Below are 26,889 nucleotides of genomic sequence, written 5' to 3'. Positions count from 1 at the left end.
ATATTTATTTATTTGGCTGTGCCAAGTCTTAGCTGCGTCACTTAGAATCTTCAGTCTTCATTGCAGCATGCAGAATCTTTTAGTTGCTGCAAGCAAACTCTTGGTTGTGGGATATGAGATCTACTTCCCTGACCAGGGATCAAACCCAGGCCCACTGCACTGGGAGCTGAGTCTTAGCCACTGGACCATCGGGAAAGTCCCTCCATCTACTATTTATGTAACGATTTTGTGGACGGAACCAATAGCAGTGAAGCACTTTATGCAAGTACTCATAGTTAATATATAAAGGTAACAAAGTTTAACCCTTGTTTTGGGCAGTCAGGTGTTATTTAATTAAACCATAAAAGCAGAAATTCAGACATATTAGAACATGCAAAGTGAGGACTGGTCTGTCATTCTGGGGAGCTTTCTGTTCAACACTTTAGCCTATATTTTATTGAGTGGCTTTTCTTTTTAGTGCTGAGTTATAGGAATTCTTTATATATTTTGAATACACATCCTTTATTAGATGTATGTATAACAAATATCTCTTAGTCAACGACTTGACTATTTCCTTAATGGTACCTTTGGATGAGCAGATTATTTTAATATTAATGAAATCCAAATCAGCAGTTTTTAATTTCACATTAGTACATTTTGTGTCCTGAGAAATAATTGCCTACTTCAAGATCATGAAAGTATTATCCTTTTATTCTAGAAAGTTTATCGTTTTAGCTTTAATATTTATATCCATAAATCACCTAGAATTTTGTATATATACATAGCATGAGGTATGATTTAAAGTTCCTTTTTAATATTTTTGCTCAATTTTTACAAAACTCTTTGTTAAAAAGTTTCTTTTTCCTTATTTAATTACCTTGGTAGCTTTGTCAAAAAGCAAATATTGGACCGTGTGCACGTCACTGTCTTTCTGAAATATATCCTCGTCTATTGTTTGTCCGCCTTCATGAATTCCACATTGTGTTTATTAGTTTTGTAGGAAACAAGTCATGAAATGAGGTAGTGTGACTTCCATAAATGTGTTCTTTTCCAAGTTGTTTTAGCTATTTAGTTCTTTGTATTTCCATACAAATTTTATAATTAGAATCACCTTGTTAATGTTTACCAAAACACCCTGTGGCATTTTCATTGGGATTGCATTTAATCTGCTCATGTATTTAGGGAGAAGTGTCATTTTAATAGTAAGTAATCCATGAACATGGTATATGTCTCCATTTTTAGACTCTAATTTCAGCAGCGCTTTGTAGTTCACAGCAAATGAATTTTACATCTTTTGTTTAAATTATTCCTATCTAATATTTTATGATATTGGAAGTAGAGTTATTTTAATTTTAGTCACCAGTTGTTTGAGGTAGAATCTAGAAATACAGGTGATTTTTGTTTTTTTGATATTGTATCCTATAACTGCTAAATATGTTTATTGGACATAGAAGATTGTATATATTGCTTTAGAATTTTCTGCATTTAAAAATATCATTGCATCTACAATTAAAGTAATTTTTAATCTCTTTCTTTCTAAAACCTATGATTTATTTTCCCTTACCACATTGCACTGGCTAGACTCTGATACTATATCAAAGGATGTAATAAAAGGATATCCTTGCATTGTTCCCAGTTGAAAGAGGAAGCATCTGTCCCTCACTGTTTTGTATGATGTGTACTGTAGGATGTCTGTAGATGCCCTTGACATATGCTTTTTTCTCTTGTATTCTGTTACTATGGTAAATTATTATTTACTGTGGTATATGATTAATTTTTAAAATATTAAGTAAACTTTACCTTCCTGAGGGCTTCCCTGATAGCTCAGTTGAAAAAGAATCCGCCTGCAGCACAGGAGTCCCCAGTTTGATTCCTCGGTCGGGAAGATACCCTGGAGAAGGGATAGGCTACCCACTCCAGTATTCTTGGGTTTCCCTTGTAGCTCAGCTGTTAAAGAATCCACCTGCAATGTGGGAGACCTGGGTTCAATCCCTGGGTTGGGAAGATCCCCTAGAGAAGGGATAAGGCTACCTACTCCAGTATTCTGGCCTGGAGAATTCCGTGGACTGTATAGTCCATGGGGAGAAGGCAATGGCACCCCACTCCAGTACTCTTGCCTGGAAAATCCCATGGATGGAGGAGCCTGGAAGGCTGCAGTCCATGGGGTCGCTAAGAGTCGGACACGACTGAACGACTTCACTTTCACTTTTCACTTTCATGCATTGGAGAAGGAAATGGCAACCCACTCCAGTGTTCTTGCCTGGAGAATCCCAGGGATGGGGGAGCCTGGTGGGCTGCTGTCTATGGGGTCGCACAGAGTCAGACATGACTGAAGAGACTTAGCAGCAGCAGCAGTATAGTCCATGAGGTTGCAAAGAGCTGGACATGACTGAGCGACTTTCACTTTACCTTCCTGGGATGGACCACATTTGATCAGATGCATTATCATTTTGTATATGGCTTGACAAGTGTTTGTGAGTTTTATTAACTTATCTAAAGAACTAACTTTTGCATTTTTTAATATGCTCTTATTAATTTTTATTTTATTGAGTCTTGATCTCTGTTACTTTCTTCCTTCTAAATATTTTACTTTTAATATGCTCTTCTTTTTTCTCTATTTTTATGGTGAGGATATAGATCATAGTTTTTTTCTTTACTTTCTTTTTTCTTCAGCTTTATTGAGGTATGATTGATGAACAAATATTGGATATATTTAAGGTATTCAGTGCAGTGCATTGATATATGTATCCATTATGAAATGATTCCCCCATCACACTATCCATCACCTCACATATTTACCTTTTATTTGTGTGTAGTGAGAACACTTAAGATCTACTCTCTTAACCATTTTCAAGTATACAGTACATCATAATTAACTATAGTCACCATGCTGTGCATTAGTTTCTTATAACTTATCCATATAACTAAAATTTGTACCGTTTGACCAATATCCTCCGTCACCTCTCTCTCCCCAGTCCCTGGCAAGCATTGCTCCACTTTGTTTCCATGAACTTGCCTTTTGTATAGCCCACACATAATACAATCTTGTAGTATTTATCTTTTTGTGTCTAGCATATTTTTCTTAACATAATGATTTTAAGCCTCCCTTTTTTCTAAATATAAACATTTATAGCTATAAATCTCCTTTTATATAAAAAATTATATATCAAAATTTTTGACTCTTTAAATAAAGATATTCTCTAATTTCCTTGGAAATTTCTTCTTTGAGCCATAGTTATTTAAAAATGTATTTAATTTCAAATTTTTGGTACTTTTCTAGATATCTACATATTATCAAATTTTAATTTTTTGCCATTGTTAGAGAATATGTCTATAACATTAATTTTTAAAAATTAGTTGGGACAGTTTCTATGGCTCTGCATTTAATTTATCTTGTTGAATATTCTTCCATGCATATTTGAAAATAAGGTCTATTTTTCAGTTGTTGTCCATAAAAGTTGTAGGTATTAGTTCAATATGATAATGTTTTACAAATCTATATTCTTATCACTTTTCAGTAAAAATTATACTATCAGTTATTGATAAGCAAATATAAAATATCCAGATGTATTGTGGATTTGTCTATTTCTTCTTTAAGTCTGTCAGTAGTTTGTTCATGTACTTTAGAGTTTTATTTATTAAACGCATACACAGTTATAATTGTTATAACTTCCTAACTGACCCTTTAATCATTATAAATTATCTTTTATTTTTTTATTTTTTATTTTTTTAATTTTATTTTATTTTTAAACTTTACAATATTGTATTAGTTTTGCCAAATATTGAAATGAATCCGCCACAGGTATACCTGTGTTCCCCATCCTGAACCCTCCTCCCTCCTCCCTCCCCATACCCTCCCTCTGGGTTGTCCCAGTGCACCAGCCCCAAGCATCCAGTATCGTGCATCGAACCTGGACTGGTGACTCGTTTCATACACGATATTATACATGTTTCAATGCCATTCTCCCAAATCTCCCCACCCTCTCCCTCTCCCACAGAGTCCATAAGACTGATCTATACATCAGTGTCTCTTTTGCTGTCTCGTACACAGGGTTATTGTTACCATCTTTCTAAATTCCATATATATGCGTTAGTATACTGTATTGGTGTTTTTCTTTCTGGCTTACTTCACTCTGTATAATAGGCTCCAGGTATAAAACCCTCCTTGCCTTAAAGATTCTTTAGTCTAATATTAATATTGGCACATGCTCTACTGTTTTGTTTTGTATGTTTTTTTTTATCTTTTGAATTATTTGTATCATATTTAAACTGTATGTCTGGTGTACAAATTTTCTCTTGTGGGTAGCAGATAATTGGGTCTTTCATTTTTATCTTATTTGACAATCACTGTCTTCTAAATGGAGCATTTAATCTATTTATATTTAAAGTAATTAAGTAAGTTGGAGTGAAAATGTTACTCGCTCAGTCATGCCCTTCTCTTTGTGACCCCATGGACTGTAGCCCACCAGGCTCCTCTGTCCATGGGATTCTCCAGGCACGGATACTCGAGCGCATTGCCATTCCCTTCTCCACGGGATCTTCCCGACCCAGGGATCAAACCTGGGTCTCCTGCATTGCAGGCAGATTCTTTACCATCTGAGACACCCTCGGGAAGTCCATTAAAGAAAGAACAGAGGAAAAAAGAGCTAGAAAACAAATAGCGAATAGAACTAAACTAAATTGAATTAGTTGAGGTTAGTTCTATTTGCTATTTGTTTTCTAGCTCCTCTGTTCTTTATTGCCTCCTTAATTGGAGGTTTTAGCTTTGTGTTTTAATTTCTCTATAAGATTTTTATCTATACTTCTTTGTCATTATTTTTAGTGGTTGATCAAGGGGTTACAATATAATTCCTGAGTTTATTGTAGTTAAATTAATATTGTACAACTTCACATAAAATATATGAACTTTGTAAAAGTACAATTACATATATATTGTCATACATTTGACATCTATATATTTTAAGTGATTTACATATATTTACATTTTAAACCTCACAATTTTTGGTATTACTTTTACTTGTATAGCCAGTAGACATTAAAATAAATGAAGACCATATGTTTCCCATATAATTATCAGTATTGGTATCTTCTATGCCAGTAGTTATAAGTTATATGTGACATCATTTCTCCTTCAACTAAAGAACTCCATTTAGAATTTCTGCTATTGCAGGTATGCTGAAATGAAATTCAGATTTTACTTCATTGAAAATATATTTATTTTGTTTTCACTTTTGAGGAACTTTTTCTGTGGATTATATAATTCTGGGTTGATAGTTGCCCCAACCCAATATTTTTCTCTTTAAAGATGTATTTCCTTTGTCTTCTGGTTCTTATTATTTCTGATGAGATGTTAACTACTATTTATATCACTATCTATTATGTATGAAAGGTTATTTAAGGGGCAATTTTCAAGATTTTTTCTTTTAAGCAATTTTATAATAATATGGTTAGTGTGGTTTCTGTTGCATATATTTTGCTGTGAGTTCATTTAGTTTTCTGTATTGGTAAATTAATAATTTTCTAAAATTTGAGAAATTTGGGGCCATCATTTTTAAATTCTTTTTCTGCCCTTTACTATTCTTTTCTTCTGGGATTCTAATTCCGTACCTCTTAAAGGACAGGGCTTTATTAAAATTTCTAGCTTTTTTTCCCTTTATTCTGTAGATCAGGTTTGTATTGATGTGCCATAATGTTCATTGACTATATTCTGCCATCTTTAATCTGGTATTAAACAAATTCAGTATCATGTCAGGTATTATAGTTATAAACTCTATAATTTCCATTTAGTTCTGTTTCCTTATCTCCATTTCTCTGCTGAAATTCCTCATTTGCTTTGTTTTCCATTAAGTCAAATAAAATATTTATCATAGCTTCTTTAAATTAGTTTTCTGTTAATTCCCACACCTGTGTTATTCCATGATCTTTCTGTTGAATACTTTTTCCTCCTGACTATGAGATACATTTTTTTTATGTCAGTAGAAATTTTCCTGTCTGCATAGTAGTTTTTAAACCTAAATTTTATGTTGTTGGTGATGTTGTGCAGAAACTCTGGATTTTGTTATCTTCTTTTGAAGAGTGTTGACTTTTCATTCTAACAACCCATTAAATTACTGTATTATAGTTCTGTGAATGTGTGATTATGGTTTCAACCATATCTGTGGAGAGAATTCCTTAATTCTGGGACAATAGAGCAAAAAAGTAAATGTATGATCCTTTTGGGATTTTGAAATGAGGCTTGCTACTTAATTCCTTAATTTGGTGTGATTCAAATTCTGAATTTTACCTCGTCCGCAATGGGAAGCAACTAAAATTTCTAGTAAGGTTTTCATCTGTTTCTTTCCACTTTTCTTCTTGGCATGCCCTATATACTTTCACAATTATGAGAATGGCCGAGGATTTCTAGGGAGTTCAGACCCAGAGTTTGGGTCTGACCCCTTAGTGACTTCTTCCTTTTGCAACTACTCTGGCAATCCTGCATCCCTGACACCATAAGCCAGAAGCTGTCCCTCCCTGCCCACAGAGGTCATAGTTGTTATCTGCAGAAGGATCAGTGTGACACTAGCTATTCTGGCATGATCAGAAGAGATCTCTCAAACTCATTAGGTTGGGATAATAGAATGTGCTTATATAACTTTTTGACTACTTCAGGAAATTTTTGCATGGTTTTGACAATTCTAGTCACACCATGCACTTTTATATATAATAGCCTTACTGAACATGTGAATACATAAAGGAAGGGTTTACATTGCAATAATATACATGACTTTAAATGGTATTTTTGTTCTTAAATATTTTGGCAATCCAAAATGTAACCGATTTTTCTATTGGCTACATTATTTCATGGGCTTCCCAGGTGACTAAGTGGTAAAGAATCTGCCTGCCAGTGCAGGAAACACAGGTTCGATCCATGGGTCTGGAAGATGCCCTAGAGAAGGAAATGGCAACTCACTCCGGTAATCTTGCCTAGGTAATCCCATGGACAGAGGAACCTGGTGGGTTACAATCCATGGGGTTGCCAAAGAGTTGGACATGACTTAGGGACTAAACAACACAAACATTATTTCAGTGTCTCCAGTCTCACTCAGTCCTTTGATCCTTTCTCCTCTTGACTTTTTTCCCTACTTCTCTCCTTTTATTCTTTCTCTCTCATAATCCTTGAACAACCCAAATCCGTCTAACTTATAGAACTTTCCCCAAACTTTTGATCCAGGAGTCTTTTTATATTTTACTCTATCAAGGTTTTCCATACAGCCAGTCTTTAAAAAAGAATGGTTTTAAGTAGCACTTGATCCAACCAGTCCATTCTAAAGGAGATCAGCCCTGGGTGTTCTTTGGAAGGAATGATGCTAAAGCTGAAACTCCAGTACTTTGGCCACCTCATGCAAAGAGTTGACTCATTGGAAAAGACTCTGATGCTGGGAGGGATTGGGGGCAGGAGGAGAAGGGGACGACAGAGGATGAGATGGCTGGATGGCATCACGGACTCGATGGACGTGAGTCTGAGTGAACTCCGGGAGTTGGTGATGGACAGGGAGGCCTGGCGTGCTGAGATTCATGGGGTCGCAAAGAGCTGGACACGACTGAGCAACTGAACTGAACTGATTGTAATCAGCATTGGTGACACTTGTTCATCAGTCAATATTGGTGATGGCATTGGTGATATTTTCTTCTTGAAATCCACGTATTCACCCACGCATCCATGTATCCATCCACTAGTTTGTTCACATATTCATTTATTTGTTAAATATTTCTTATGTACCAATGTGTGCCTGACATTATTGGCTTACATGAGTTTTTTTTTTAATTTTTGTAATTTAGTTTTCCTATTCTAATTTACCCTGGATTAAATATTGACTTGACTGAGACTCAATTTTTTTTTTTTTTAGGTCATCTGCTATTCTGATACTATAAATATCATCCCCCTTAAATGTTTATTCACCCTCATGGATTCAAAGCCAAATTGTTTCTTCCTACCTCTTACTCCTTTGTGGCTTAGCTGGTAAAGACTCCACCTGCAATATGGGAGACCTGGGTTTGATCCCTGGGTTGGGAAGATTCCCCTGGAAAAGGGAAAGGCTGCCCACTCTAGTATTCTGGTGTGGAGAATTCCATGGACTGAATAGTCTATGGTGTCGCAGAGTTGGACACGACTGAGTGAATTTCATTTCACAACTCTTCAAGATTTGAGTAGAATTCCTTAATTGCTTCTTTCTGTTAAAATACGTTCTTTTCTCTTGGTTTTTGGTGGTCTCAGAATTTCTTTCTTTCACCTCTTACTCTAAGCTTTTCCTCTCAAGACAATTCTATATATTCATGCTAGCAAGATTTGAAACTAGCATTTTATTTATTCAAATTCCATCCTCAAGCAAATCAGCACTAACCAGTACATCATTCTCATTTCTTCTTCAGTGTCAGTAGTTCAGCTTAGTCTCCAGGTGGTATTAACATGAGTGGTCTTAATAGACAATTAATTCTGCTATATAATTACTCCCCTAAGAACTGCTTCTGATAAACTACTTCAAATCGAGGTTGTCATTTTGATAGATATTCTCGTGAGATGACCTGCTATATAGAGCTTTCAAACTAATGACTCTATAAAACAAATCAAGTCACTTTGCCTCCAAATAGAATGTGTCATCATTTTTCTTGTTGAGTTCTCCCCAAGAAAGTGACATTTTCACCCTGAAGTTTTACTGAGATATTTTTCTGAATCTTATGTTTTTAATAATATTTGGTTTAAAAACTATTATAGCTGTGGTCCATAGAATTTTGGATCCCTAATTGTCTACCTATGGGTGCACCGTGACAGACACTTAAATTTTTTTTAGAAAACCTTAGTCCTGTTTATGGATAGTTTCTCAGTTCTTTGATGAAAATGACAGTTTTATGATTTAATTTGGCATACTAATAAGAGTTCATCATTCCATATTCTCAGCTTTGTACATATTTACATAACAAATGTTGGGAAATTTTGTTTCACCTACTGCAGAATCTATCTCTGGTTTCAGCAAGACTGCCAGAGAGAAGTGTACTTAAAACTGAGTAATTAGAATCTCTGAAGAAATAGGTTTACATAAATGTGTTTGATAATTATTCCACCCACCTACATTGAGAGACAAAAGAAAGAGCCAAGTTAAACATACTAAGTATTTCCTATGTAAGGACGTTATTGATGACATTGTTTGTTAAATTATATGGTATTGTTTGTGTGATTTGGTGGGGGTCAGGGAGAGGAGGGAGAGCAATACCTTTGATCTCAATACCAGAGTTTATTGCATGTTTCCTGTTCATTTAATTTGCCTTTATTTATGGTCACAGAGATTTACCATCTTAATTTTTTCCTTTGTATTATTTTCTGTTGCATGAGAGCCAAGTCATAGCCTACTTCTAGGAAGTGTACAATGTACATTTGATCTATTAACTTAATGCTTGGGTTTATTCCACTTGTTTACCCCTGTTTTTTCTCTGCCTACTATATCATCACATTTTGGGCCAATATTCTTTTGCCTCTTTCTTTTAGCTCTGTTCTTAATTATTCTTTGTTATCATTGTAACTTATATTGTCTTGGATATATGTGGTATCTAACCAGTTTCTATTAAGTTTACCTTACATAACTTATTATACAGAGGCTCAGGATTGTCTTTAAGTTTATACTTTACCAGTTAATCTCTGTCCCTTGTTCTCTGCATTCTGCAATAGTCATATAAGCTCATCTCTCAAAGTTGCAGTGCCTTTCAATAACACCACACTTAATACCACCACCCTCCCCCACCTCCGCCCCCCCATTTTTTTCTTATAACTTCCTTACAATTTCTTTTCTCCAATCTGGTATATTTCCCAGCCCGTGACAGACATCTTGTTGCTACGTAATGTATCTCTCTCCTTATTAATCTACTTAAACGTTATTTCTCCCTCATCTCTACCAGTCATCAATTGTTCTTTCAGGTTATACCTCCCAGACCTTCTCTTTCCTTGGAATCTTCCTTTTGGCATCACCTGTATGTGATAGTTTCTATTGGCTAAATTACTTTCATATATATTTATATCCTAAGACTTGGCACACCACTCAATCTGAATGCCTAGTAAATGATATTGATTAAATTCAAGTTAGTGCAAAATTTATCTGGTATGAGGAAATTTTTTTGCACTTAATTTTGCAGGCATTTCTATGTTTATATTGAGCCATATTATTTTGGTGTTAGCAAACTGTATTTTTGTTTGTTTATGCTCAGATCATATATTTGTACCTTGTGTTTTATAGTTTATCTAAAATAAGTACAGACAAAAATATTCCTAAACTAGGAAAGATTGTGTTGATACTTTGGTAAGTTTTATAGATATTTATAAATATAAATTTTTCAGACATTTGTTTTGCTTAAAAGAGAGTGTATCTGTGCTTGAAGATAAATGTATGCAGTCATGACTAAGAATTAAGGAAACTTGGTCTCCATATTACCACAGTTAACCAGGTTAATGCTACCATCCTAAGAGTGTAGCAACTTCTAATAACTGATATTCAGACATTTAGAGAGTAATTATATTTTATACACATTTTCACCTTCTAAGTGGGATATACTAAGTAATCACTAAAAGCTGATATGCATTTAAACCGTTAACAAATTTTACTTGTATAGATCTGTAGACTTCATTTCAACCGTGATAAAAGTATTTCTCTGATAAGAATAATTTATGAATAAAAATATAATTTACGGAATACCTTGGCAGAGAATGTTGATCGCTTCATCACAGTTCAGTCATGTTCAGAAAATCTAAGCAAGCTGCGTGATTATTCCAGGAAGCATGGAATGATGTGTTCAAATGAGTACCATCTGTGAATAGAAAAAGTTTGAGGTTTTTAGTCATTCTTAAAGAATGGAAATCTGATTCTCCATGCTAAAATGAGTGTAATCCTTTTTGTATCTGTAATTCAATAGGGCAGTTGCCTTGAAATAGTCTAGTTCAACACACAGTTCATCAAAAGAGAAGATGCTGGATATAAATGAAGTTTACTGCTAGTTATTTATATGCACATCAGGTAGCTTTGTTAAGAAAAAAAAACTGTCTATGAAGTTATACTATATATTTGGCCTCAGATTAGATTTATTTCTGGTTCATCTTTCTAAATACATTTGAGTGAAAAGTGTGGACAAATTTTTGTAGCACATGAAAACCAAAGGACTGTGTTATGAACCATAATTTAGTCAAATATCAACACTTACTGAGTGGCGCATCCATGCCAGACTCTGGGTGTCTTGTGCAAGGCCCATGCCTGTGCTGTCATAAGGAAGGCAATTGCATTTATTGTTACTCTTCCTTTAGTTAGGTTAGAATAACTTGTATAGATCTTGCTTCTTTGCCAAGTTAAAGTACTGTCCTATCTAGACCTTTACTTCTCTGCAAAACTTAATTACAGAATGTAGAGCCTGTGGACCAATATTAATCTGCTGAATTTTTTTTTTTTTTTACTGTGCCACAGACTTTGCCATTAAAGTCTTCTTTCCTGAAATCTGAGGGAATAAAAAAGTTGATCAGAGAGCCATGTGCATCTCATCATCCCTTCTGCTGAAATACAAGGAAAGGGTAGCCTCTTTTGCCTTCTCCAGCTCCTAAATAGAGAATGCATCCTTTTTTCCTCCCACCTCTAGCTGCTTAGTAAACCCTCGGTAAAGGAAACAGGAAAGGAGTAGTTGGTGATGGACTAGAAAGAAAGGAAATTTCTGATCATACACACTGGATCTTATGGGACAAAAGCAGTCAATGGTTTTAATGCAAATTAAAAGGCAATATAATACTTATCAAGTAGTCCCACTGCACTTAGGATAAAACTAAAAATCTTGAATCTAGCCTACAAGGCTCAACATTATCTGATTCTGGCTTACACCTATAACTTTCTGTCTTCCCATTCACCTCCTGGTATACCCAGTAGCCTTCACGTGTTTCCACTGTGCTATGTTTTCTTATTCAAGCATCTTAACATGATGTTTTTCACCAGGGAGGCTACATCTTGTCTGTCAGATCTCCTATTAAATTATAATTCATCAGAAACAGTCTGGTGGTTGTCTATCTAAATAAAATCTCCTGTAATACCCTCTTATTTATTTGTTCATACTTTCAGAAATATTTTTTAAATGCCTGTTTTGTTCCAAGAATTAGTCTAGACCTTCAGAGACACAATCTAACATGTAGGTTGGCATTTATGTATATATATATAATATATAAATAAATTTGGAGTAATTGCTCAATCTTTTTTTATTGATATGAAGGCAGAACAAAAACCTTTATAGATCTTTGGTATAAATGTTGATGTAAAGTGTAAATGAAAATAGAATTAGGCCTGCTTATGGTGGATTTTCAGTGTCAAACTAGGATTTATAGGAGATATCAGTTTAAAATAAGGAAGGCTGTACAAACTAATAGAGTGCTCTGGAATCAATTTCTTAAAAAGCCCCTCAAGATTTTGAGTTTGCCTTTGTGTGTTTAAGAACAGGTTAGATAAGTAGAGACTGGTCATTTGTTAGTGGAAAGTTGTATTACTTTTCTATTGTAGGTCATGAATGATCACAAACTTAGTGATTTAAAAAACAACACCCACCCATTTATTAGAGAACAGTTCTGTAGGTCAGAGTCCTACTGGTGTGCTATGCCTGGATTCTCAGAGTCTCACGAAGTCTCACAAGGTCAAATCAAGCTTCCATGGGGTAAGTGCTCATGTGGGGTGAAGGTTCTCTTCCAAGCTACTATGGTTGTGGCAGAATACGCTTTCTTACAGTTGTGGAACTAAGATCCCCAATTCCTGGCTGGCTTTTGGCCAAGGACTGTCTTTAACTCCTAGAGAGGTCCTGAATTCTTTGTCAGGTGGTCCCTTCCTTCTTCAAAGCCAGTAGTTGAGAAATATTCATACATTGAATCTAATCTCTTGCTTAAAATACTTCCTCTTTGGTAACTAGCCCTGCCCCGCCCCACCCCCCCAAAAAAAAACACCTCTCTGCTTTTAAAGGATTCGTTATAAAATCAGGGCCCTTGGATAATCTCTATTTTAATACATATTGTTTTAGTCTTTATTTTTAGAGTATTTATTTACTTATTTGCCTATTCCAGGTCTTAGTTGTGACATGTGGGGTCTAGTTTCCCGACCAGGGATTGAACCCAAGTCGTTTGCATTGGGAAAGCAGGGTCTTAGCCACTGGGCCACCAGGGAAGTCCCCTCTCCTTATTTTAAAGTAAACCGATTTGGATTCTTAATTGTAGCTGGAAATTTTTTTTTGCATCAGCGCCTATATCAGTGTTTGGTTGAAAAACTGGAAGAAGGCATAGAAGAAGGAGAAAGTGAAGTCACTCAGTCGTGTCCGACTCTTTGCCACCCCATGGACTGCAGCCTACCAGGCTCCTCCATCCATGGGATTTTCCAGGCAAGAATACTGAAGTGGGCTTCCATTTCCTTCTCCAGGGGATCTTCCCCACTCAGGGATCAAACCTGGGTCTCCTGCATTGCAGGCAGATGCTTTGCTGTCTGAGCTACCAGGGAAGCCTGGAAGAAGGCATATATACTGAAATTCTTAGGGAGATCTGCCTCCATAAAGGTCAGACGTAAAAAGACAGGTTGACAGAGATCATCTCTGAGCTGCCGTCAAATTCTGATTCTGTGATCTTCTGATTCATCTGCCTGTTCTATGGATTCTACCACCAAAATAGATCTAAAAATTCACTTCTTTCCTATTGCTACCATCTTATTTCTTCTTTGCTGAACAAATCAAATGGTCTATGAATTTGTCCCTTTACCTATTTGCGAGTATGACTGGATTTGAAAAGATGTACTTCTGAACGTCTCATTCTGACAGCTTGATACAGCTTTCTATTGCTTGACAAACGATCTATAATCATGATGTAGTATGTCCCCAGACTCTCTTTGTTATTGCCAATGTGAATTATAAGCCATAGTGAACTTGATTTGGGTCACATTACCCTCCTCTTCTTGAATCTCTGCCTTTATAGTTAGTGAAATCTTCTCTGTTCTTATGCAGTCTTTCCTTTTAAAATTTTTTCTGAACCCCCAAATCAGTCAGGTTTCTCTGGTCTGTGTTAGATTAGTTTGAAATGTATCTTATCATGAAGTACTCTGAATTAAAATTTAGTGGCTGAAGGATTTCAATAAATAATGGAAATTCTACTTTTTAGCCAATTATGAACTTCTTTTTTCCTTATTTTTAAGGAAAAGGTACATTTTCCTTAAAAATAACTTTTTCTCTAATTGCTTTTATACATAACTAAACATACAAGAGGGAGTGTGCTATAAGTAGTCTAGTAAGTGTTCTGTTTGTAAGGCTACTTTTTTAGAGGTTAATGTTTGATTAAATACAGCAAGATATGATAAAACATGTTAAATATTTGAAAACAGGCTAATTGTATATGATCATATAGCTTTAAGTAATCTACTATTTGTTTTCTATTGCATTAGACTTTTTCTTCTCTTCCAGTTTCGTGTGTGTATACTCAGTTGCTCAGTCACGTCCAACTCTGCTATCCCATGGACTCTAGCCTGCCAGGATCCTCTGTCCATGGGATTTCCAAGGCAAGAATCCTGGAGTTGGTTGCCATATCCTTCTCCAGGAGATCTTCCTGATCCAGAGCTGAAACTCATGTCTCCTGTGTCTCCTGCATTGGCGGGTGGATTCTTTTCTACTGAACCGCCTGGGAAACCCCTTTTCAGATTTAGGCAATATTAAGATATAATCTATAGGTCTGTAAAACAAATAGAAATAAATATCAAATTTTAGGCTATGCCTGTACAGGATGATAATATCAACTATTCCAGTTTGTATCTTTAAAAAAAAAACAAACTTTTTTGACTTTTATTTGACTCGACCAAATTGATTTGCTGTTTTTGAGCCATGGAAATAGAGTTGTGATGTACTATTATTGGATGAGACAATTCAATCCAGATTGATTTGGCCATTTATTAAATTTTTTAATGTTGATATAGCTATTTGTGGGATTGACTTGTGTAATACAATTAATATTCATATTAAAAAATTGTCTGTAGATAATGCTGTAAAAATTTAAGAGAACATTCAAATTTTTTAACTCAAGTCCAGACCTCTCTACAGAACTCCAGACTCATGCATACATCTATTATTTGACCTCTTCTGGGTATCTGATAGGCAATTCAAAGTTAACAAGCTCAAAAGAAATCTTTAGTCTTGCTCTGCACCGTCTACTTCTTGTATAGTCATCCCTTTCTTGGTGAATAATGACTTTATCTTTCTTTTTGCACCTGAGGACCTTAGAGCTTTCCTCTACTCCTCTTTCTCTCTTCTACCTCATATGTCACATGTCAGCAAATCGTCAGCTGTCCTTCAAAATATATTCAGAATCTGAATACTTCATTTCTGCTGCTTCAGTTCTGCTGCAGGCCATCATGATGTCTTATGCTGACACTGCAATTGCTAACTAATTACTCTGTTTTCACCCTCTCTCCCTTGTCCATTCTAAACAAAACAGCTAGAGTGATTCTGTGAAAATGTATGTTAGAACTCATAATTACTCCTGCTCAAGTGAGTCATACCAGTGTTCTACACTTGGTCATATACAATCAAGTCTTCAGTGTTTCTTTTCAGATCTCACCTCCTACTAGCCCACTGGCCTCTTTTTTATTCTTCAAATATTACCAGGCATGATTCCAGCCTAGGAGTGTCATCATGCATTTGCCTCTGCTGGGAATGTTCTTCCTCAAAATAGTCACATGGTTAGCTTCCCTACCTGCATCAGGAACTTCATGTCTCCTCATCAGTGAGGCTTTCTCTCTGACTACTCAGCTTAAAATTTCGCTATCCTTGGGAACTCTTCTTCCCTTTCTTATTTTTTTCCGTAACAGTAATCATCATGCGGGCTTCCCTGGTGACTCAGTGGTAAAGAATCCTCCTGCCAATGCAGGAGATATGGGTTTGATCTCTGGGTCAGGAAGATCTCCTGGAGAAGGACACGGCAACCCACTCTAGTATTCTTCCCTGGGAAATCCCATGGGCAGAGGAGCCTGGTGGGCTGCAGTCCATGGGGTCGCAAAGAGTTGGATACAACTTAGAGACTGAGCACACACTCATGCAATCATCATGTAAAATGCTGTATGTTTTGTTGGGCTTCTTTGGTGGGGGTATTTACTGAAATCGGAATATGCTATGTTTAGGAATGAATGAGTTTTTAATGAATAATTTTCTAACTCATTTATTTTTTAATTTTATCTTTAATGCATACATTAACATAATGTTTTATGAATAGTGTAATTTTCATACAAATCATTGGTATCATTCCTATCTCAGCCTTCTGAGCGAAGTCCTTGCACACATGCAAGGGCAGGCATGGCTGAAGAAAGTGCCGCATCACTGAAGTCATTGTTCTTTTATATTTCCCACTATAATACACTTAAATTTATTGTCAAATAAGTGGCTACTTCTTGAAAACAAAACATAAGCCTGGGTATTTTGATTTCCTAACACTAACCCCAGAGCCTAACACGTAGTATGCATATAGCAAACCTGTAGATAATGTGAAATCTGATAATGATCCCAAGTAGGACAATATGATTGTAGATGATACCTTATTCTGTGTGTAAATGTCAGTGTGGTTGATGGTGTTCTAGAAAGAGTTTTACTAATTTTAAATATGTGCAACATAAAATAAAAATTACCCAATTGTATAAATTATTAATTCAGTCACTAATGTTTCTTTATTTTATCATCAGCGTTTACTGTAAGATGTGCTTATCTCTATCTAGTCATTTAAATATAAGAATGTCTTTCTTGGGAATTGAATAGCAAAACTCAGACCATACCTCTGGAAATACATAGGATTATATAAGCATACAATTTTCCTTTGTACCAGTGTTTATATAAGGAACTAAAGTAAGTTTTTATAAGCAACTTGTGAGTAAATTTGGGAGCAAAGTTAGGAATAAAAATATCACAATTGTTTTGTCCCCTAACCCTTAGAATCATTGCTCTCTGAAGCCTCACTGTAAGTTTCTGCTCATTAAATGTGGGCGTATTAATCTAAGGGCAGTTGTAATAAGAGATCACCACTACGTGCATAGTAAAAAAATATTTGTAAAGCCTGTTTCTTCCTCCCATTTACACAGTGTTCAGTAATTCTAATTGTTTTCATTTTTCCCCTTTAATTTGTAGTTCCCAGTGTTCCCATGAATATTGCCTTTTCTAATGTTCAGTCAACTAGTGCAACATTGACATGGATGAGACCTGACAGTATCTTTGGCTACTTCCAAAACTACAAGATTACCACTCAACTTCGAGCTAAAAAATGCAGAGAATGGGACTCTGAAGACTGTGTTGAACATCAAAAAATTCAGTACCTCTATGAAGCTGACCTAACTGAAGAGACAGTATATGGATTGAAGAAATTTAGATGGTATAGATTCCAAGTGGCTGCCAGCACCAATGCTGGCTATGGCAATGCTTCAAATTGGATATCTACCCAAACCCTGCCTGGTCGTAAGTATTGTCCTGTGTATGTATGTATATATTAATTTTGGATTCAAGAAAAAGCTCTTTAAGTGTTTTTCCATAGGAGTCATTCAGAATATAGGTAAAGATTGCTCTTGTTACTTTAGTTTTATATTTTAAAATTAACTGGTTGCCCTACTTGCTTAAATAACATCATCACCATCATAGCATTTAATTTTTATTGAATTGAATGCTAATGGGAAGTTCAATTTCAGCCATTATTAGGGCTTTTCTCAAACTTCAGAATTGTATCAAGGTCATAAAGAGTCTTAAATTGCAACAAAGCATTATGGTCTTCTCTGTGGTCTCTCATCAGGCTGTACTGATGGCCACTGAGTACCCTTTGGCTTGGCTTACATTTTCCCTTCATATCTGGAAGCTCTGCTGCTCTTAAGTCAGGCTTTACCACCTTGTCAGTGATTGTAGGCTTATGCGTGCACACACATGCACACACACACACACACACACATTTATACACATGCACATGGAGTTCCATTGATGCTATTGTAGATCTTTATAAATAGTGAAATAAACTTTGATCCAGAGCTTTTATTTTTTTTTTTGGGGGGGTGGTCACTAAATGTGTCTCTTGTTACTATTCCCAAGGGTACCTAGAATAATGTTTGTATAGTAAATATTCAATGAATGTTTGTTAATGCAATTAAGCATTTGTGATAGAATCCAGACAACTCAGCCTTCAGTACGATTGTCCACCCTCTCCTCTGTGGCACTCGGACTCCGTTTCTGTAAGGTCTGCCCACTGGCTTTTCTCTTACCTCCCTGATAGCTCTTTCTCAGTTTCCTTTGCTTATTCTCTCTCTTTCTCATTTTTCTAATCTAAATGTTGGAGTATTCAAAGATACATAGTTTTGGCCCTTTTCTTTATCAGTGCATAATACCTAGGAGATCCTACCTTAAGAGACTTTATCCTGTCCTATGGCTTTAAAGTCTCCTTATATAGTGATCATTCTCCAATATCTATTTTTAGGTCTGACTGCTCCCTAGAACCCAATCAGTATATGTACCTGATGAACTGACATCATTGGGCAGATGTGTGTAATATCCTCTCAAAATTAACGTGATCTAAACACTAAGCCTTCTCAGCATCCAAATGTAGAAAATGAGAATCTTGCACTGTTCTTTTCCCCCTCTACTCTGCTAATGACTTATTTTTACCATACTGTCTAAACACATCCCTCCTTTTGCATTGCTGTTAGTCCTGTCCTTCTTTACTGCTCCCACTGCCTTAACCTAACTGACCTCCTTGGCTTTCATACTCATCTTTTAAAATGTAAATCAGATGATGTCACTTCCTTATATAAAGCTTTTCAATGAATCTCCATTGCTCTTGGAATTCAATTCAAATTTCTTAATATGTTTAACAAAGCCCTTATGTGACTTGACTCTTACCTAACTCTCTAACCTCATCCATTATCATTTCCCCATTACTCATTATCCTCCACTTATACTGGATAATTTTTGTTGCTTGAACACACTGAAGTCCTAGAACTTGGGGCTTTGCATGCCCTGTTCCTTTGCTTCAGAATGCTTTTCTGTGTCCATCTTTGCATGAGCAGCTTTTTATAATGTATACTTCTGCTGAATGATTCCTACTCAGAATGAATTTCCCTGACCACCCAATCTAAAACAGCCACACAGTGTATTTCAAGAATATCATCTTAATGAAAATTTATAATTACCTGATCATTTTTATGTATTTGCTTATTTTTAGATTTTTTTCTTGATCATTACTATTTCCTTGTTGCCTAGAATGGTACCTGGCAACAGGAGGCACTCCATAAATATCTCCTGAAGGAGTTAAACTTGACTGAATAAGCTAAAATGGATGAGGGAGCATGAACTGTTTTCCAAAGCAGGGAATAGAGAGGATGACAGAGCCATAACAAAGAAAAGGAAAATATGGGAAAAAATCAAGTTCAAGCTGGTTTAGTCAATAAGTATAGTTATGTTTACTCTGTTAACTTTGAAAAGAAATAACTCTTACAATCTAAGTGACTAGAATACAGAAAGAAACAGGTGCTTAGAGATTAGAACATAGGTAAAGTGAGGCATTTTAGTTGTTTCAGCCAATAACAATAATTAGAATTACAAGTGAGAGAAGAATGGGACAATGAATTAATACATGTTAAAATCACAGGGACAACTGTTACTGAAGACATCATACAGGTACCATAATGAATGAAGCAGACTGCTGATGTAAGGTGATTGAGAGAGGTGACTGCTGCTGCTGCTGCTAAGTCGCTTCAGTCGTGTCCAACTCTGTGCGACCCCATAGACGGCAGCCCACCAGGCTCCCCTGTCCCTGGGATTCTCCAGGCAAGAACACTGGAGTGGATTGCCATTTCCTTCTCCAATGCATGAAAGTGAAAAGTGAAAGTGAAGTCGCTCAGTCGTGTCCGACTCCTAGCAACCCCATGGACTGCAGCCTACCAGGCTCCTCCGTCCATGGGATTTTCCAGGCAAGAGTACTGGAGTGGGGTGCCATTGCCTTCTCTGAGAGAGGTGAACCCCACGGCAAATTAACAAAAGGTGCTGTATATGGGGCAACCTCTACTCAGCCCTGGCTGATTACTGTCTTACAGAGAAGTCATGCTATTAGGATGTAAGATGTGTTCAGAGAAATAGGAAAGCTAAATTTTTTATGGTGAAAATACTCAACTTCTTGCTGTAACAAGTTGTTTTAAATTTAAAAACTTTAAGTTTTTCAAACCAGACATGTCAGTAGTCCAAATCTAGCCTGTGGGCAACTAATTTGCTACCTTTGGTTAAAATGGGCTTCCCTGGTGGCTCAGATAGTAAAGGATCTGCCTGCAATGCAGGAGACCTGAATTCGATCCCTGGGCTGGGAAGATTCCCTGGAGAAGGGAATGGCTACCCACTCCAGTATTCTTGTCTGGAGAATCCCATGGACAGAGGAGCCTGGTGGGCTCCATAGGTTGCAAAGAGTCGGGCATGACTGGGTGACTCACACTTCACGTTACTTACTTGGGTTAAAATAGACTGTATCCCTGTACATCTGCTGCCCCTGAGGCTTCCAGCCCTCCTCCTCCTGAGCATCTCCCTTGGATAGTAGCTGCTGCTTCCTCCTACAGCAAGCCAGGAATTGGAGTTTGGAAATGCCTCATCTTGAGCACTGTAGACAGGGTGGTGGTAGATGTTCAGTTAGCACTAAATGACTTACCTGATCAATTCAAAAGCTGGCAAAGGAAACTAGGAAGTTGAATTTTTACAGAATCCCACATTCTTTTTTTTTTTTAAGTTACACACTTAAAAATTTTTTTTAATTTTTTCAATTTTATGTATTTATTTTTGGCTGTGCTGGGTCTTCACTGCCATGCAGGTTTTTTACTCTAGTTGCAGCAAGCAGGGCCTGCTCTCTGGTTGTGGTGCGGGGGCTTCTCGTTGCGGCGGCTCCTCTGTTGTGCAGCACAGGCTCTGGGGCATAAGGGCTTCGGTGGTTGTGGCGTACGGGCTCAGTAGTTGCGGCTCCTGGGCGCTAGAGCACATTCAAGAGTTGTGACGAATGGGCTGGGTTGCTCTGTGGGATTTTCCTGGATCAGGGATCGAACCTGTGTCTCCTGCATTGACAGATGAGAATCCCACATTCTTAATTCTGAAAATTTGGGAGTCTTTCCACTTGAGTGTCATTGCTTCTACCAGAATCCTTTCTCTCCCTCTCCACCCTTAAGGTCTATGCCCACTCACTAGAATTTGGTCATTTTCAGCTCTCTGCTATGCTACTTTGCTCATTCTGGCCTACTTCAAATATTTCATGATTAGTGTGAGCTTTTTTTTTTTTTTTTTTTTTTTTCGAATAGAATTATTTTTCTCATTTTATTGGGAGGTATTCCTTTGCCATTGGTGGTTGGTTGATTAGTTTCTTGGTTCTTGATGCAATGGAGAGGATAATCTTGACTTTTTTCACTCCAACTCCCAGATCTTTACTAGATGACTAATCCAAAGAGTACCTTTGTGTGGAGTACCAATGTGAATTTTATCTGACACTTTTCCTCTCTCTTAGTCTAGTATCTTATCACCACAATTTAAATTATCCATCAGAAAATAACTGGTTGTGAAAAATATTAATAGTTAAGTAGACTTTCTATACTACTTTTATCCCCTTTTCTTTTTCTTTATCCTTAAGAACTCATTTTCTACTCAGTTTATCAATAAAATAGAAAAGAGAATACAGTTGCATTTTTACCACTGTGATTAAGAGAGAAAAGTGAAAATATTAATATATTTCAGAATTTGTGACAACAGACATATTATTTTTCCTGGCATTCTCAAACTTACTAGCTTTTCAGCTGAGTATTCATATGGGGGTAGGAATAATAAATTAATTTTGAAAGTTATAAGAATGAGTTGGACACTTTTCATTTAGTTTCATAAATGAAGTTGACATTTTTCTAATCATAAATGAATTTTATAAATGTACAGTAAAAAATGTGTTATTATATTAAGCCAAGGAGAGATACTCTGAGGTGGCATTTGATATGAAAGATGAAAACACACCATATATATTGTTACAAGACAGTATATATAGCGAGCTAACATACTGTATAAGAATAAGAGAAATTAGAATAGTCAAGCAACAAAAATCTTGAAGAGCAGTAATATTTTTAAGACTAAATAAAGTAAATAAGGATTAGATGTTGATTCTGCATACCAAAGTTGAAAAGCATTACAGATATTTTGCAAACAAAAGGTAATCTGAATGAAGAAACTTATTAAGTATCTTTATCTGTTATTGATTCAAAAAAGTATTATGTCATTTTATAATATAAGAAAATAAAATGATGAAAATGAGTCATTTCTGTGAATTAAAGAAAACACTAAATAATATAAAATCAGTATTTAAAATTAATGCAGTTTATTCTAATGGCATCAAGTTGTGTCTAAGCACTTACTACCAGAACCTCTTAATCAAAACCTGGAGCTTCTTTGATAAGGAGATAGTAATTGACGGCTAGTTTCAGGTCAAATGATTCAACATTTGAATAGCTCAAATAAAAAGACCACCCACTTGGAATAATATTGTAAAATATTCTAAAATGGCTTTGTAAAATATTCTGAAATGGCTTATAGAATAAGAATATATATTGTATTAACTTTCTCTGAGCTCATAAAGAAGAGCACTCAAATTGAAGATGCAGGGAACAATGTTAGAATGCAAACTGAGAATTAAATTGGGTTATTTTCTGAATCTGGATCTACCTCTGTACACTGAAATGAATAAAAGTAACAATATTCAGCCAACCCAAGCAAACATTTCTTTCTCCCACCTACTCTGATCTAGATAATTGAAGCCAAATTCCTTTTCTCCTTAAATCATCTGTATAATAGCCATTGCTCTCTTCTTCACACTGAGTATGCATAGCTACACACATAAGCACAGAAATTACAAATGGCAGAAATATTTAACTTGAAACATGAAAGTCTTCCAGATTATTTTACTCATCTCTTCTCTTGATTGTCCTTAGACTTGAAAGGGATATAAGTTGTGTGTGTGGGAGGAATAGAGAATGGAAATTTGTTAAATTTCTCTGTGGTCCGCAATAGGTACTTATAATGCTGAGGAAATGTACAATTTTAAAAGAGTGTGGGTGTGAAATTAGTATGGAATGAAATGGGACTCTCATAATGTGCGTCTCCTATAGACCACCAAGACTGGAAACCAGCAAGAAAGGAAAATTCCTGGGGTAGCACTTAGGTTGTGAAAACCACGGGATACCATACTCATGAGGAATTTTAACTACCCAAACATCTGTTAGGTTAAAAAAAAAATTCAGGAAAACATGCCTCATCAAAGAAGCTTCCAAGGAATGCAACTTTTATGATTTAAAAAGAAGAAAGCCAAATAGAGGGCAAAGCACTCTTTAACATCTTAAAAAATGAGACATTGTTGATGAATTGTTATATATTCAATTGTTTTTCTTAATACCTTCTAAATAGTGTAATGAACTTACAATGTGAATGCTATCATAATAGAGGAAGATATTCTACTTTCTATAAAGAAGCAATTATGGCTGATAAGAGATGTCAGCCATAAATAGGAAAATACAATTCATGACATGAAGAAGCCCAATTGGTGGCAGTGGGTTTTTACAATAGGCTCTATCCTGTTGCCAGTAGAGGAAGCGAATATAATTTATTCTAGACATGATGGTTGTACTTCTGCAAAATTAATTAGTTGGTGTCAAAAGTCTTCTAAGTTAGTTACCCGAGGCTCCCGAATGTGTAATTCAAGATGACATTTCTCTCCCCTAGACTATAGATTGAAGTTACTAATATGACCAGTTAGGCTTCCACAGGCATCTTGAACCCCATATTACTACTCTTTCTGCCCCACTGCACGCCTTCTCCGATTTAGATGTTCCCTGTTTCAGTGTATTATATATTGTTCATCTAAGTGTTCAAGTCAGGGATCTAGGAATCATTCTTAATTCTTTTTAGCCATCCCCACCCCTCAGTCCATACCTGAACCAAATTTCCCTTCTAAATATTTCTTGAATTTTTTAGGTTTCTCTGTGACAGGTCTCTAAATTCATACTGTTAAAATACACTTCATAGATTATTACAAAAAATATCTAAATGGTCTTTCTGTTCTCATTTTCTCCACCCTCCACCTAAACCTAGATTTTGAATACACCTATTTGTTATTTCTCTGTCTAAAATCTTTGGTAGTTTTCTGTTTCCTTTTGATACGCTCTATAAGATTACCAAAATCACTGCAGATGGTGACTGCAGCCATGAAATTAAACTTTTCTTCTCCTTGGAAGAAAAGTTATGACCAACCTAGACAGCTTATTAAAAAGCAGAGACATTACTTTGCCAACAAAGGTCTGTCTAGTTAAAGCTACGGTTTTTCCAGTAGTCATGTATGTATGTGAGACTTGGACTATAAAGAAAGCTGATCACTGAAGAATTGATGCTTGTGAATTGTGTTGAAGAAGACTCTTGAGAGCCCTTGGACTGCAAGGAGATCCAGTCTATCCTAAAGGAAATCAGTCCTGAATATTCATTGGAAGGACTGATGCTAAAGCTGAAACTTCAGTACTTTGGCCACCTGATGTGAAGAACTGACTCATTTGAAAAGATTCTGATGCTGGGAAAGATTGAGGGTGGGAGGAGAAGGGGATGACAGAGGATGAGATAGTTGGATGGCATCATGGACTCAATGGACATGAGTTTGAGTAAGCTCCGGGAGTTGGTGATGGACAGGGAGGCCTGGCGTGCTGCAGTCCATGGGGTCGCAAAGAGTTGGACACACCTGAGCGACTGAACTGAACTGATAAGATTACCTATGATTTTTGCTTATATTCCCCACACACCCCTCGCTGTTTCCCCTTTGTGCTCCGGAATCTTTGCTGCTCTTTCTTACTGTCCTTCCTGTCCTCTTTTGGAGACCAAAAGGCCTTTTCTTTATGTTTCACACCAAATATCTCTTCTGCAAAGCCTTCTGTCAATTCCTCTTTCTACTCCCAGCTTCCAAAAGTTGTTTCTAAACACTGAACCTATTACAACATAATTATTAATCTCTTCTGTGGAACTCTGAGCTCCTTAAAGGCAGAGTTGACCAGTGATCATGTCTTATGTATGTTTCTACTCTTTATGCCTACTCAGTATTTAAGACTGAATGAATGTGGCATTTGGACTCAAGGAAGGCATTGACTTTAATGTGAAAGTATTTCAGTGTCAAAATTCTCCATTGCAAAATCATTCATACTCATTTTCTTCAAATTTTCTTTTTGTCAAATTGTCTTTCAAATATTTGCATGGTGCCTGTCAAAATTAAAATTCTTCCAGTCAGTTTCTATTCATGTGTGACATGTTCAGCTTCTTTTTCACAAAACCAGTATATTTTATATTGTTGATAATGTATTTTTTCATTAACATAAGTATGAATTACTGCTTACAAGGAAGAAGTATGGACATAAATTTAGGATTTCAAATCATGAAAGAAATAATTTATTCATAAATTTCAGAGTGAATTGACATTTTAACAGTATCTAAATAATTAACTGAGATAATAAATTCTTAATGACTTTATGAAGTGGAATATAATAGGTTGATAGTTCATTAAGAAGGCAAAGGAGAACAATGTCTAAATTTGGGCTACTAAGTATGTTTAGAAAGAAAGGATATTTAGGTGAAATCATAGTTTAAAGAACTATGGCAGTGATTATATAAAATTATTTTTAAAGGATTCAACTGTATATTTAATTTAAAAGAACATTTGCCAGGTTATTAACAGTTTTCCAGAATATAAATAAAAATATTTTGGAATCCTATTATTTAAGCATGTAGAATATGTTTTTCAGTAAAATCACTAAAAATCAAAGGATAAGAATGATTATTATATTGTTTTTCTAAATCATAAGTATTATAGAAAATCTGATTTATCAAAAGGATAAAAGGAGAAAAAAATGTTTCTCTCAATAATGGTTAGCAGTATTTTATCTTTTATTAATTTGATGAATTCTCTCACTTTCTCATCTCAAGCTTCAAATCTCATGTTGAACTTATTTTGACTTTTCTGAGACTCTTCTTTCTCTTGGTTTATAAAGAATTGTGAAGTAAGTTCAATTCTTTGTGATTGCTGGTCATTAACCTCAGTTTGGGCCTGCCTTAGTATTAGGGCCTGAGTTAACAAATTTTCAGCTCTCTTTTCTTCTGCATTTATAGAGAAGTGGGGATTTGACTACAGAAAACTCCCATTTCTGAAGAAAGTATAGCATTGCTATGTCTGGTATGGTAGGGCACTTTTTGGTTGGGCCCAGTAACTGAGCTGAGACCCCTTGGCTGGATAGTTAATAATGACAGCAATAACTGAGCTTAGCAAGGGTTTACTATGTGCTGGTATTAGTCTAAGATCTTTATACACATCAGTTTATTCATGAGCCTCATTCATTTCTAGGATAGAGCTTGTGCTCTTAGATCTTGACTAGCAAAGCCTCATGGTGGTGTGAAAGTACTAAGAGGTGGAAGATGTTAAGTAGGATTACAAAGGGAAGATAGGTAAAATCATAATTTAAAGGAAATGATAGAGCACTGAAGAATTGATGCTTTTGAACGGTGGTGTTGGAGAAGACTCTTGAGAGTCCCTTGGACTGCAAGGAGATCCAACCAGTCCATTCTGAAGGAGATCAGCCCTGGGATTTCTTTGGAAGGAATGATGCTAGAGCTGAAACTCCAGTACTTTGGCCACCTCATGTGAAGAGTTGACTCATTGGAAAAGACCCTGATGCTGGGAGGGATTGGGGGCAGGAGGAAAAGGGGATGACAGAGGATGAGATGGCTGGATGGCATCACTGACTCAATGGACGTGAGTCTCAGTGAACTCTGGGAGTTGGTGATGGACAGGGAGGCCTGGCG

General features: G+C 36.1%; 1 protein-coding gene and 1 long non-coding RNA gene across 11 annotated transcripts in view; one reads left to right on the top strand and one right to left on the bottom strand.

Moving 5' to 3' along the window:
* Positions 1 to 20,787, bottom strand: part of LOC113893331 — a 35,225-nt gene extending 14,438 nt beyond the window's left edge. Inside the window, exons 1-2 of the long non-coding RNA XR_003511289.1 lie at positions 20,693 to 20,787; positions 10,698 to 10,809 (exon numbers count right to left, since the gene is read on the bottom strand). This is a non-coding gene — a long non-coding RNA (uncharacterized LOC113893331). The remainder of the gene's footprint in view (positions 1 to 10,697; positions 10,810 to 20,692) is intronic.
* PTPRQ (protein tyrosine phosphatase, receptor type Q) overlaps positions 1 to 26,889 on the top strand; it is a 296,165-nt gene that overhangs the window by 170,563 nt on the left and 98,713 nt on the right. For all 10 annotated transcript variants that reach the window (XM_027543274.1, XM_027543276.1, XM_027543277.1 and 7 more), the window contains one exon: positions 17,155 to 17,478. In XM_027543274.1, the coding sequence (XP_027399075.1) occupies positions 17,155 to 17,478 (324 nt within the window). The remainder of the gene's footprint in view (positions 1 to 17,154; positions 17,479 to 26,889) is intronic.

This window comes from Bos indicus x Bos taurus, chromosome 5 (genome assembly GCF_003369695.1).
Source record: "Bos indicus x Bos taurus breed Angus x Brahman F1 hybrid chromosome 5, Bos_hybrid_MaternalHap_v2.0, whole genome shotgun sequence".
In the NCBI taxonomy this organism is placed as follows: domain Eukaryota; kingdom Metazoa; phylum Chordata; class Mammalia; order Artiodactyla; family Bovidae; genus Bos; species Bos indicus x Bos taurus.
Note: the sequence above shows the minus strand (reverse complement) of the source record. Positions and strands in the feature narration are given on the sequence as shown.